This window comes from Manduca sexta, chromosome 28 (assembly GCF_014839805.1).
Source record: "Manduca sexta isolate Smith_Timp_Sample1 chromosome 28, JHU_Msex_v1.0, whole genome shotgun sequence".
Taxonomy (NCBI): domain Eukaryota; kingdom Metazoa; phylum Arthropoda; class Insecta; order Lepidoptera; family Sphingidae; genus Manduca; species Manduca sexta.
Window position 1 is genome coordinate 5,029,593 of NC_051142.1, and position 11,905 is coordinate 5,041,497.

At 33.5% G+C, this 11,905-nt stretch overlaps 2 protein-coding genes across 2 annotated transcripts; one reads left to right on the forward strand and one right to left on the reverse strand.

Annotated features, from left to right (window-relative positions):
* Positions 1-341: 341 nt before the first annotated feature.
* LOC115454002 (NADH dehydrogenase [ubiquinone] 1 beta subcomplex subunit 8, mitochondrial) lies at positions 342-2,093 on the reverse strand. Its single transcript, XM_037444631.1, has 3 exons — positions 1,898-2,093; positions 1,597-1,814; positions 342-628 (listed from the first exon to the last, which is right to left on the reverse strand). The coding sequence occupies exons 1-3, from the start codon at positions 1,986-1,988 to the stop codon at positions 416-418; spliced, it is 522 nt and encodes a 173-aa protein (XP_037300528.1). The 5' UTR covers positions 1,989-2,093; the 3' UTR covers positions 342-415.
* A 633-nt stretch (positions 2,094-2,726) lies between these two features.
* On the forward strand, positions 2,727-11,707 carry LOC115452375 (protein-associating with the carboxyl-terminal domain of ezrin). The gene is made up of 7 exons (XM_030180888.2): positions 2,727-3,076; positions 3,146-3,331; positions 3,452-3,591; positions 3,838-3,947; positions 4,113-4,442; positions 7,589-7,776; positions 7,848-11,707. The coding sequence occupies exons 1-7, from the start codon at positions 2,864-2,866 to the stop codon at positions 8,643-8,645; spliced, it is 1,965 nt and encodes a 654-aa protein (XP_030036748.1). The 5' UTR covers positions 2,727-2,863; the 3' UTR covers positions 8,646-11,707.
* The last annotated feature ends 198 nt before the right edge of the window (positions 11,708-11,905 follow it).

The following is an 11,905-nucleotide window of genomic DNA, read 5'->3' on the forward strand; positions in this document are numbered from 1 at the left end:
TATTTACTAAAAATTTTAATGTACAATTACAAGAGGTTTGTCTCCCTTTCAAAGCTTTAGAAATCAAAAAATTCTTATGATGCCATGCAGGCTAGCAACTGAATAGTATTGGATGATTTTAGGCACATGGACAGACCATGTCTTGTTTTACCATATATAGGCTACTACTTATCCCAGTCATTAGCCCCCATGGTAAATATTAGAATTTTCATTCAGATGGCACTGCAGTCATTTAGATGGCTCTGTACAATGCTACATTTATTGAAGGATTTTTGTAGCAAGAAGGCTTTTCAGGTGGGCAAAGTCACAAGCAACATCTAGTAATAAAATAAAACAACCAGTTGAAACAATTTACAATTTTATTTGACTAACAATGTGAAAACAAATGCTCTACCGTTTACAAAAATTATATTATTTACTTAGGTGTAAATAGATAATGAGTTCCCTGACCAGGGTATTGCTTGGCAGTGACAGGTCTTCCAAATTTGTAGTCCTCCATGTAAAAGAATAAGAGCATAACTCCTCCAATAGTCCCAAGGAACCATGTCCATTGGTGTGCCAATGAGAACCTTGGTCTCATGGCTGGGTCATAACGATCACCCCCAAAAATTTCAGCACGCACATTCAACTGAAAATACCAATAAATTGTATCATTATAATTATTACTGTCTAATTTAATGTAATTGTAACACATGATATACATAAATTTTATTTTGCTGGGTTTTTCTCTATGAAGTTGAATTAAATAAAATCTCACATGCCTCTGTGCATACAATGAGTTGACATAAAAGTTTTTTTGTAGCCAGATATGTAAGTACCCAATGAGATGTTTACAGCAGATGTGGTTGCTAAAATCAATGTATTAATGCAGTTTCTCAAAAAAATCTTGTTTATATGAAGTTAACAAGTTTCATTATTTATTCATCATATGTACCCTAATCATTGTATGAATTTTGGAGATTGAAAGTTTCTTATGATCTTTAACTCTTGTTGATATAATACAGTAGAAACCGGTTATAACGACTCCGGTTATAGTGACGCATCGGTTATATCGACTAAATAGTGAGGTCATTTTAAACAAATGCATATAAAAAGCCTATCGTTTATAGCAACTATCGCATTTAGCGTCCAGTTTCGATGATCCCCCCTAAGTCGCTATAACCAGTTTTCACTGTAATTATATATAGGTCTACACACTGGTTGTGTTTTTGGATGGGTGACATCTGCACAGTATCACACACCAGTTGTATTACAAAAAAAATATTGAGGGATTTTAGACACAAATTGCATTAAAGTAAATTTTATATACATATTATATTCTTTTTATTTCTGATTGTTAAATACATATTATATGCACACATTTCCTAACAAAACGTGGACAGCAGAAAGGGTATTAGACGCATGTTTTTGAAATATTTATGTATTTAGAATCAATCCTCGATATAATAGTGAAGGTAGAAATATTTCAAAATATTTTCATTTTAATATTTCAAAGTATTTTCATATTACAGGTAAATAAGTGACATACATGCAAAGAATAGCTACTGCCTATCATTTGATATTATTCATACATATTAGTCTACAAGAGGAACTTACTGGTTCATTAAAGTTCCTCTTGAATTCTGGGAGATCATATGGGTACGTCGGATCCTTGGAGTCATCACCGATATCAGGTAGTTTAGGGTAATCACCATAACCCATTTCTTCCGGATACGGCTTATATTCTTCGATGCTCAGCCCATATTTCTTAGCTGCTGCAGCACGCTCTTCGGCGGTTTTAGGATATGGGCCAGGTTTATATTGATAATTCCAATCTGAAATATATCAAGTGACGTAACATTTCAAACACCTAAGCACACCTAAATAAGCTGTTTCATAAATCACATAAACTTCTTACGGTTTCTTATAGCATTACTAAAAACGGCGACAGTCTTTTTAGCAGACTGCGGATTTGATAAAACTATTTTTTTTACCAAGGCCGATGCCATTTTTCGGAAAATAAACAGCAAATTGCGAATTTACCATCGGTGACCAGTGCTACCAACTCCTAAAAATATTTATTGTTACGGTTGAGTAAAAAAAATCTCTAAAGTGGCCAAATTTGTTCGGAAAAACCCTACAAAAAGTTTTCCTTTTACATATATTTGGATATGAAAAACACTTAAAATTATACTTAATGACTTGAATGTTGTGGATGTTTATAATTTTCATCGTTCAAGCTCCATTTCCAAACAAATACACAAGAATCAAAGTATTTCCAAAAAAATATAATGCCTCTAATAAATCATCCTAATAATACTTCCTTTAAATTAGGGAGAACCCTTAAGTAGGCAACTCTGCTTGCCATTGACAATATTGATAATCATTTTTTTTTCGTCCTCAAAGGACAGGCTATTAGGTCTTTCGACCATACTGCTTAGTCTTACGTATGTATTGAGAATCAACCTCAGAACAACGACAAACAGAACTAACTGAGGTCAAAACTGCTTGTTCTTGTTCTGAGGTCAAAACTCATAGATCATACTGCCTATAAATTTACTACTCATAATATAATACAGTGGATACAGACGTCCATTTTAGTGAGAGCATTTATGTAATTCGATAATCGATTATCATTTTGACTCGCCGCGCCACACCAAATTGAAACTTGGTATTTCGGTTTTCTCTGAATGACTGTTATCCAAATCTGTAAATAAAAAAAAGAATAATAACAACAGTGAAGAAACGTCAATGTCACGTCATCTCCATTCTTTTCAATATTCGTTCGTGTTTATTTGGTTTGAGGTTTCGAAGTTCAATAATTTCAATTAATTTTAATAATAATTTATGAAAAATTATAAGAATAAGTACAAAATAACACCTAATGATGGGCAATGAGAGCTCACAGCTAAGTGGACTTGAAATTGAAGAAAAAGCTGTAGAGATAACAGATTTTTGGTGCCACTATCAGGCCAAAATAAACGATAGCTGCAGATATTTCAGTTTAAAATCAGATGGATCAGTATCTGTATTTAAAGGCGAAGCCGCGGCAGGTCCCCTATGGGCCATATCAACACCATTGGAAAAATTCTCTAACGTAAGACCGATACGATTTATCTTTTCATATATTATTAAGATAAGACTACCAACAGTAAGTTTGTTACAGAATCTTCTAAAATACCGACATCCTTGTATCGTTCGTTACATATCGGCGTGGCAGCAGCGTTCAACACTGCACTTAGCAACTGAATATGTTCAGCCACTTTCGCAAGTGTTAAACTCACTGACACCCCTTCAGATATGTATTGGCCTCAACAACATTTTACGAGCTTTGGTGTTTTTACATGAACAGGTAACTAAAAATATTGAAAATTATGTCGCAGGTATTTACATCAACTTTTCTGCCAAGACAATATATCTCTTTAAGAAGATTTTGTAATGAACCATGTCAAAATTTTTAATTCACCTCCAGGCTGGGATGTCCCACAATAATGTCAGTATATCAGCAATATATGTGACAGGAGATGGTCAGTGGAAATTAGGAGGACTGCAATACTTATGCCCATTTACAGAGCTAACATCTGCATACTTAAAACATGCTCGGCTACATAGGTGAGTCTCTTTCTATTTATCTCACATACAAATTCAATACTTGCTACAAAATAGTAAAAAAGTCACAAAAGTAAATTATTCATGGAGGTTTATGGCACAATGTTTCCAGAGGTAAAGATGAAGATACATAGTTTAATTTAGGCCATAAATGGTTATATATTTATTAATTATTTCTAAAACATTGATTTTAACACATTTAGTACTAGAAATACATATCAGTCTAAAATTTGGATCTTTATTCTTTAGATATGACAAGGCAGTGGATCCCAATGAAGATTCTTATGAGATAACAACAAAGGTGGATCAATACAGTTTTGCTGTTTTGGTTGATGATGTGTTCAAAGGCAAAAATAATGGTAAGTAATGTTGAAAATATAATACAATCATTATCCATCACTATTTAAATAACAAAAAAATGGGATTTGTAATAATAATTTTCAATAAGTATAATCAAATTATTATCAGGATAATAATTATGATTAATATTCATCTTGGTAATTGATTATCTTACCTAATTTCAGATGAAGTCCCCTATTTGAAAGAATTTAAATCATTTTGTAGAGACACACTGCAACATCAAAACCCGGCAAAGAGAACAAATTTATCAGAGGTTCTTCAGCACAATTTTTTCAATCATGAGTTTATAACAATATACAAGTTTCTCAGTTTTCTTCCACTTAAAAGTGAAGAGGAAAAAGCAGACTTTTTCTCACACATTTTGGACACTCTGAAATGTTATGATGAGGAAACAGTTGCCAAGCAATTGAGTGGATTGCTACTTTCTAGATTGGCTATGTTAGATCAAACTGCAAGGAAGGATGTTATACCTTTCATCCTTAAACCAAAAAATGGTAAGCTTTGATTTCAAAACATCATATTTTGAAGTTATTTTACTTATACAAAGTATAAATGCTAATGTGTACAGATGTTTGTTAAAAGAAAATATAGAACCACTAAACACATTTAGAGGAAATTTGGCAGACATATCATACCCTGATTAAACATAATGGTTTGTTCATTTATAACCTAAATAACATAACACACTGGGATTATACTAAGAAGGCTCTTTGCGTGGGCGGAGCTGTGAGCACCTCTTAGATATTACAAAGTAATAGGGATGCCCAGTATTTGAATTTCTTTTAATTAAAAAACAATAATTGTTGAAATAAAAAAAAGCGGCGATAGCCTAGTTGGGTGTGGAACGGACTGCCGAGACGAATGTCCGCAGGTTCAAATCCCAAGGGCAAACTACTAAAACAATGTATGTGTGTATTCTTTGTGAATTTATCGTTCGCTTTAACGGTGAAGGAAAACACCGTGAGGAAACCTGCACATCTGAGAAGTCCTCTATAGGAATTTCGAAGGTGTGTGAAGTCTACCAATCCGCACTAGGCCAACATGGTGGACTAAGGCCTAATCCCTCTCAGTAGTAGAGGAGGCCCGTGCTCAGCAGTGGGCAAGTATATAATACAGGGCTGATATTATTATATTATAATTGGAATACATATACATGTTTGTTATTTTTATATCATTTACTTCCTTAATTAAAATGTAATTTGTAATTGGTATTTCAAATACTTGCTGCTGAGGTATTTTGTAGCAATATTTCAAACACTTAGGTTTGAAAATACATTTTTATATAAATATATTTACCAAACTTAGTATTGGGTGCGTTCTGTAGAAAATAATAATTAATCTATACTATTATATAAAGCTGAAGAGTTTGTTTGTTTGTTTGAACGCGCTAATCTCAGGAACTACCGGTCCAAACTGAAAAATTCTTTTTGCGTTGGATAGCCCTTTGTTCGTGGAGTGCTATAGGCTATATATCATCACGCTATACCCAATAGGAGCGGAGCAGTAATGGCTAATCTCAGGAACTACCGGTCCAAACTGAAAAAAATCTTTTTGCGTTGGATAGCCCTTTGTTCGTGGATTGCTATAGGCTATATATCATCACGCTATACCCAATAGGAGCGGAGCAGTAATGGCTGATCTCAGGAACTACCGGTCCAAACTGAAAAAATATTTTTGCGTTGGATAGCCCTTTGTTCGTGGAGTGCTATAGGCTATATATCATCACGCTATGCCCAATAGGAGCGGAGCAGTAATGGCTAATCTCAGGAACTACCGATTCGAACTGAAAAAATATTTTTGTGTTGGATAGCCCTTTGTTCGTGGAGTGCTATTGGCTATATATCATCACGCTATACCCAATAGGAGCGAAACAGTAATGGCTAATCTCAGGAACTACCGGTCCAAACTGAAAAATTCTTTTTGCGTTGGATAGCCCTTTGTTCGTGGATTGCTATAGGCTATATATCATCACGCTATACCCAATAGGAGCGGAGCAGTAATGGCTGATCTCAGGAACTACTGGTCCAAACTGAAAAATTATTTTTGCGTTGGATAGCCCTTTGTTCGTGGAGTGCTATAGGCTATATATCATCACGCTATACCCAATAGGAGCGGAGCAGTAATGGCTAATCTCAGGAACTACCGATTCGAACTGAAAAAATATTTTTGCGTCGGATAGCCCTTTGTTCGTGGATTGTTATAGGCTATATATCATCACGCTATACCCAATAGGAGCGGAGTAGTAATGGCTGATCTCAGGAACTACTGGCTTGAAATGAAAAAATCTTTTTGTGTTGGATAGCCCTTTATTCCTGGAGTGCTATAGGCTATATATCATCACGCCATGACCAATAGGAGCGGAGCAGTAATGAAACATGTTGCAAAAACGGGGAAAATTTATTAGTTTTGAGAGCTTCCATTGTGTGCACTGCGTAAACGGTTAAAGTTATGCAACAATGATGTATGACGGGATTGTTCCTCTTAAAAAGTTCTAAAAAAAATATTATAAAACAAAGTCCCCCACTGCATCTGTCTGCCCGAACGTGTTAAACTCAAAAACTACCTAACGTATTAAGATGAAATTTGGTATGGAGACAGTTTTAGACCCTGGGAAGAACATCGGGCTCCCGGGAAACTACTACTTTTATAACGGAAAACTTTAGCCTTAAAAACTTTAAAACGCGGGCGGAGCCGCGGGCAAAACCTAGTTCCCAAATAAGAGGCTGTTTAACAATACGTACATTTAAATAAATAAAATAAAATACTCTATTTATCATGTAGGCTAACAAAGATGCACTTATGATACGTCAAAACAATGTATAAAAATAATTATTATTATCTATAGTTATTATTATATAAAGCTGAAGAGTTTGTTTGTTTGTTTGAACGCGCTAATCTCAGGTAGTTCGGTCCAAAGTGAAAAATTCTTTTTGCGTTGGATAGCCCTTTATTCGTGGAGTGCTATAGGCTATATATCATCACTATACCCAATAGGAGCGGAGCAGTAATTAAACATATTGCAAAAACGGGGAAAATTTATTAGTTTTGAGAGCTTCCGTTGCGTGCGCTGCGTAAACAGTTAAAACTATGCAACAATGATGTATGACGGGATTGTTCCTCTTAAAAAGTTCTACAAAAATATATTATAAAACAAAGTCTCCCGCTGCATCCGACTGCCTGAACGTGTTAAACTCAAAAACTACCCAAGATATAAAGATGAAATTTGGTATGGAGACAGTTTAAGACCCTGGGAAGAACATAGGCTCCCGGGAAAATATATAGCGTGACTTTTATAACGGAATACTTTAGCCCGAAAAACTTTGTAACGCGGGCGGAGCCGCGGGCAAAAGCTAGTATCTAAATAAAAATATAGTGTTCATGAAAGGAAATTCTTTAACAGATTAATAGGCTAATCTGGATTAGTTATATTCTATTTATATAATGTAACACCAGACTGTATTTTGTAATTTATATTTTAATTAAAGCAAGCATGTATCTTTACTAGCTCTGGTTATAGTAGTCAGTACTAAAGAGTTACTTGTGTGCAATAGAATACAAAAATCTTCGTAAAATTTACATTAGTAAGATAAAGTAAGTATTATTTTGGAAAAGCTCAAACAGATCATACTTTAATTTTCAGATAGAGTACAAAATGGCGAAAATTCTGGATTTTTTAACCTTACTGTTTTTAAGGGGCATGTAAAGCCCAGACTTATGCAATTATTTGGAGTGAGAGATTCACAAATCAGAATGTTGTTGTTAACGCATTTCTCAAAGTTTGTACAAGTTTTTACACATGAAGAGCTTTCACATCACATCCTGCCAGAGGTACAAATATTTTTTTTTTTTTCAATAGATTTTTTTGTATCTTTGGGTGTTAATTTTTTTTTCTCTTCTAGTTACTATTGGGAATAAAGGACATAGATGACACTTTGGTTGCATCGACTTTAGTATGTCTTAGTGAATTAGTTCCCATACTCGGCGCTGATACCGTCATAGGTGGCAAAAGATCAAAATTATTCACTGATGGAAGACCAAATCCTAAGACTAAACTGCCAATATCACAACTGACAAGGTCACCAGAAAGGAAAAAATCATTAAGAGATTTACCATGCTCTGAGGATGTGTTTGAACATAGTGAATTGAATACTTTTGACAATCCTTTGATTTTGAATGAAAGGCCGTCTCCTGTTGGTGGGGAGTCTATGGAAGATGAAATCATAACCAAGGAATCAAGCACTAGCAAGGTAGACAGTGAAGCTGACTGGAGTGACTGGGAGAATACAAATCGACAGTTGACAGTAATAGAACCTGATTCTACTATTAGTCCACCTTTAAATGATGAGCAGTTGATACAACTTGAACCAGCAGCAGCAGATCCGCTGCTTAAAAATGACTTTATTCCTAAGGAAGATCTAATTGCAAAGAAAACACTTTTACAAAAAGCAGCACTTAACGCCAAGAAAAACATTCTAGATATATCGGAATTAGACATAAAAAACCAAAAATCGGATTATTTTAAAAAGAACACAGACGAATTTGATTTCTTCGCCGATATGATGCCAGTAATTGAAAAGCCTGCAGTTGTAAGTGTTGACACAAGTGAGATTGCTCAAGGACTTAGTAGTAAATTAAATTTTGTGCCTGACGAAAATCTTGATGAAAGTGAAGGTTGGGGTGAAAACTGGAATGATTGAAGGTTGTTTAATAGAAAATCAGGTTGTAATTTATTACTATTAGAATAAAACACACTCATTTTTGGAGTATAATAATTTATAGCAAATATCTATATAAGCTATTTATTTTAATACAACAGTGTAAAACATAAGTTACTTTAAGATGTCGCCGATAATATACGTACTATATATAACTACACTCTTATTGCACATTATCACAAATTATATAAAAGCCTGGAATTGTTTGTATTTACTGAATTATTGCAAGTTAGCCAAAAATGACTTAAAAATATACTTCACATTAAAAAAAATCAGCTTGTTCATCTTATATTTAAGGAACCAGGCAAGAATGAATACCTAGCACTGCACATTAATTATTGATCAAATTATACCATAGACGCTTTCTTTGAATAAATGTAAAACGATAAAATATAATGAAAGCTGTGCTCATGTATAAGTAACTTCTTCTTTTCTTAAATATGGCTCAACAGTTTTATTAGTGATTTTGCTAATATCCACTGGGTAATGTGTATGTTAAAAAGAACTTAATTACATAGATTAATACCGTTTCGATCCGAAGTGAACTAAAGTATTTGGCTACTCGCAACAATGCTGAGTATAGTCGTAAATATCATTAAATTTAATAAGGATGTTTGGGCGGCTCGGATTCGGTGATTGAATGTTAACTGATATAACTAGCTAACTCCTGCAAGAAACCTGAAACATTTTACTCCTGTCCCGTTATCGTATATGGTGTAGATTTAGAGCGTAGTGAAGATAGTTTTATTAATGATTAATGATGCATCGACCACTCGTGCTATAACATGCTCTTTTTTCTTCCGCATGTGTGTATTTGTCTTGCGTCGCTCCGAATGTTTCATAATAATTTAATTCCTTTGAAAAATTCTATCAATTAATAGGTCAAACTATATTAAGGTATTCTGTTATTTGAATTTCAATTAACGCTTTGTTTGGGGGAGTGGCATAATGTGTTGTTTAATATCCTCGCTCCGATGCAGGGACATGAAGAAAACAACTAAAAATCATATGTGATATTAGTTATTTATCAAAATTTTCATCTCTTGGTTTCTTTCTGTCAGTTCTTTCGGCTTTGGTTGACACTGAGCTTTTGTTACATACATACTCGTACATAATATTCCGAATTTCCCATGCTATTTTTTTTTCAGGTATTTCATACACCTTTATATTCGCAATCTCATAATAAAAGAAACCTATCTTGATATATATACTACCATGCAATATATAAACACAACCAAAAAATATATAAAACATTCCTTAGTTTGGCTTGGCCAAATAAATATCAACCATGTGAAACATAATATCAGTATTAACACTATAATATATAGCATATAATTTATAGAGAATTGCTCGGTCTCGACTAAAACGTAGATAACCTGCCCACTAAAAACATTGTTATACAGAAAATATTAAAGTTTAATACTAAAATAAATTTAACAGGAAATTAAAAAAAAGACGTTTAAAGCGGTGCCCTCAGCAAAATGGTGCGCTAACTGTATTTTAAGAAGCTATATATTTGAATTTATACAACATGTAGAAAAGTAAATTAAACATAATATTTCTACAATATGTTATCTTTACTTTGGTTGGTTCAAATGTTTTATATGGATGTTTCATTAATTGCATAACAAAAATGCAACTAAAATTATTCCCTCCATGTATCTCCTAAAGCACACATGATATTATTAATTTACAAATTAACACTATTAGAGAGACAATTTAATATAGAACATTTTGGTAGGTTAAAGTTTTCAAAATAAACTAGTGTTTAAAGTTTTTCACACATCGGCATAATCTCGCTCGTAAATTTATGGAACCAATACGCACGGCCGTTTGCTCGGGGAGGGCGTTAAGCATAACTACGTATACCGACCTTTACGCCTGTTACGCTGAGCGAAAATCACTGGTTTTATTTTGTTTTTCAAATATCACAATAAATTATTATTCAAAATTACAATTATATTTAAAAAAGCTATTGAGAAAGTAATATTCATTGTTATTATTTTAGGAACAATACAAACTGAGTAGTGGCAAATATTTTACTTGTTTATATGGCATGACAAATAAATAAACCGAATTCCTACAGTAAACAAATAATTATTTATGTTCTTGTTTGTGTTTTGCAGGGAAGCCCTAAAAAAAGTAGCCATACCTTTTATTATTTTTTTTTATCAAATAATCTTTTTCCCTATCTATAACATAACCAGTTTATCAATTGAAATAAAATTTTGTATCATTACTAGGGTATGAGAACACTGTATAAGGAACAGTAATGAAATATGTTGAGTTAGGAAGAAGTATGACGGTAATTGGTGATAAGCGGAAAGGCATATAGGCGGGAGACAAAAAATTCCAATAACCTCAGGGAGTAAGGAGTAAGGACACGTTCAATAGAATGTCCCCGCTTTATGTGGCATACCAAACACGACACGCGCGTCCGTATCGTTTGATTGTGATTGGTCGAGGAACCTACGTCATATAGTGGTATTTCGATCTGTTATATTCAAACGACATGGAGATTCATGTTCTATTTCATGCTACATTTTTATTTTTTCGAGCGGTCTCAACGAAATCGTAGTAGGCGTACTTTAGCTCAATTTTTCTCATAAGTAAAGTAGGTTGAAATATTTGACTTCGAATAGTTTCTCGAGAGCAAGCAGAATCAAACGAGCAAAGCACGTTCCCCGTGCGCCGCACTAGCGAAAGTTTAAATTATGAATTTCCTCATTTTAGTGAAGTATTTTGATAAGGCTCATTTTATTTTGTTATTGGGTATTAAGATATATTTCATTGTCAAAGTATAACTTACTCTATTATTGTTCAGAATTGATGTATTTAAACATAACCAATTTTTGTACATATGGTAGAATGTAACTAACTTGGCGCATTGATAATTTCCAGCGAATTATGTAAACAAAAATATACAAACTTAAATTAAAATTAATACGACGTCAATAACGTATCAATATAGTAAGATTGTAAATATAGTAGACCAGTAATATACAAGGAAGCAGTGGCGAAGGGTGAAAATTTTCAAAAGGTAACCCGAGGATTTTTTTTTCTACAGTTAACATGTAATACGCTGTTCACAATAAATTAAAATCAGTAAAATATCATAATACATAATAATTTCCTTCTAACATAAACATTATTTATAAACTCTAAAGGACAATGCCCAAAACCAGGCTATCTTTGCGTCAGTCATGCGTCTTAACCAAATATCCACGAAAAATCATCATTTT

Excerpts from the sequence above, each read along its gene's own strand:
- LOC115454002 (XM_037444631.1), bottom strand. The coding sequence starts at position 1,988 with ATGGCATCGGCCTTGGTAAAAAAAATAGTTTTATCAAATCCGCAGTCT. Across the intron at positions 1,815-1,897 it reads TAGTAATGCTATAAGAAACC|ATTGGAATTATCAATATAAA; the intron begins GTAAGAAGTTTA and ends GATATATTTCAG. Across the intron at positions 629-1,596 it reads AGAGGAACTTTAATGAACCA|TTGAATGTGCGTGCTGAAAT; the intron begins GTAAGTTCCTCT and ends TGGTATTTTCAG.
- LOC115452375 (XM_030180888.2), top strand. The coding sequence starts at position 2,864 with ATGATGGGCAATGAGAGCTCACAGCTAAGTGGACTTGAAATTGAAGAA. Across the intron at positions 3,077-3,145 it reads CATTGGAAAAATTCTCTAAC|AATCTTCTAAAATACCGACA; the intron begins GTAAGACCGATA and ends AGTTTGTTACAG. Across the intron at positions 3,332-3,451 it reads TGGTGTTTTTACATGAACAG|GCTGGGATGTCCCACAATAA; the intron begins GTAACTAAAAAT and ends ATTCACCTCCAG.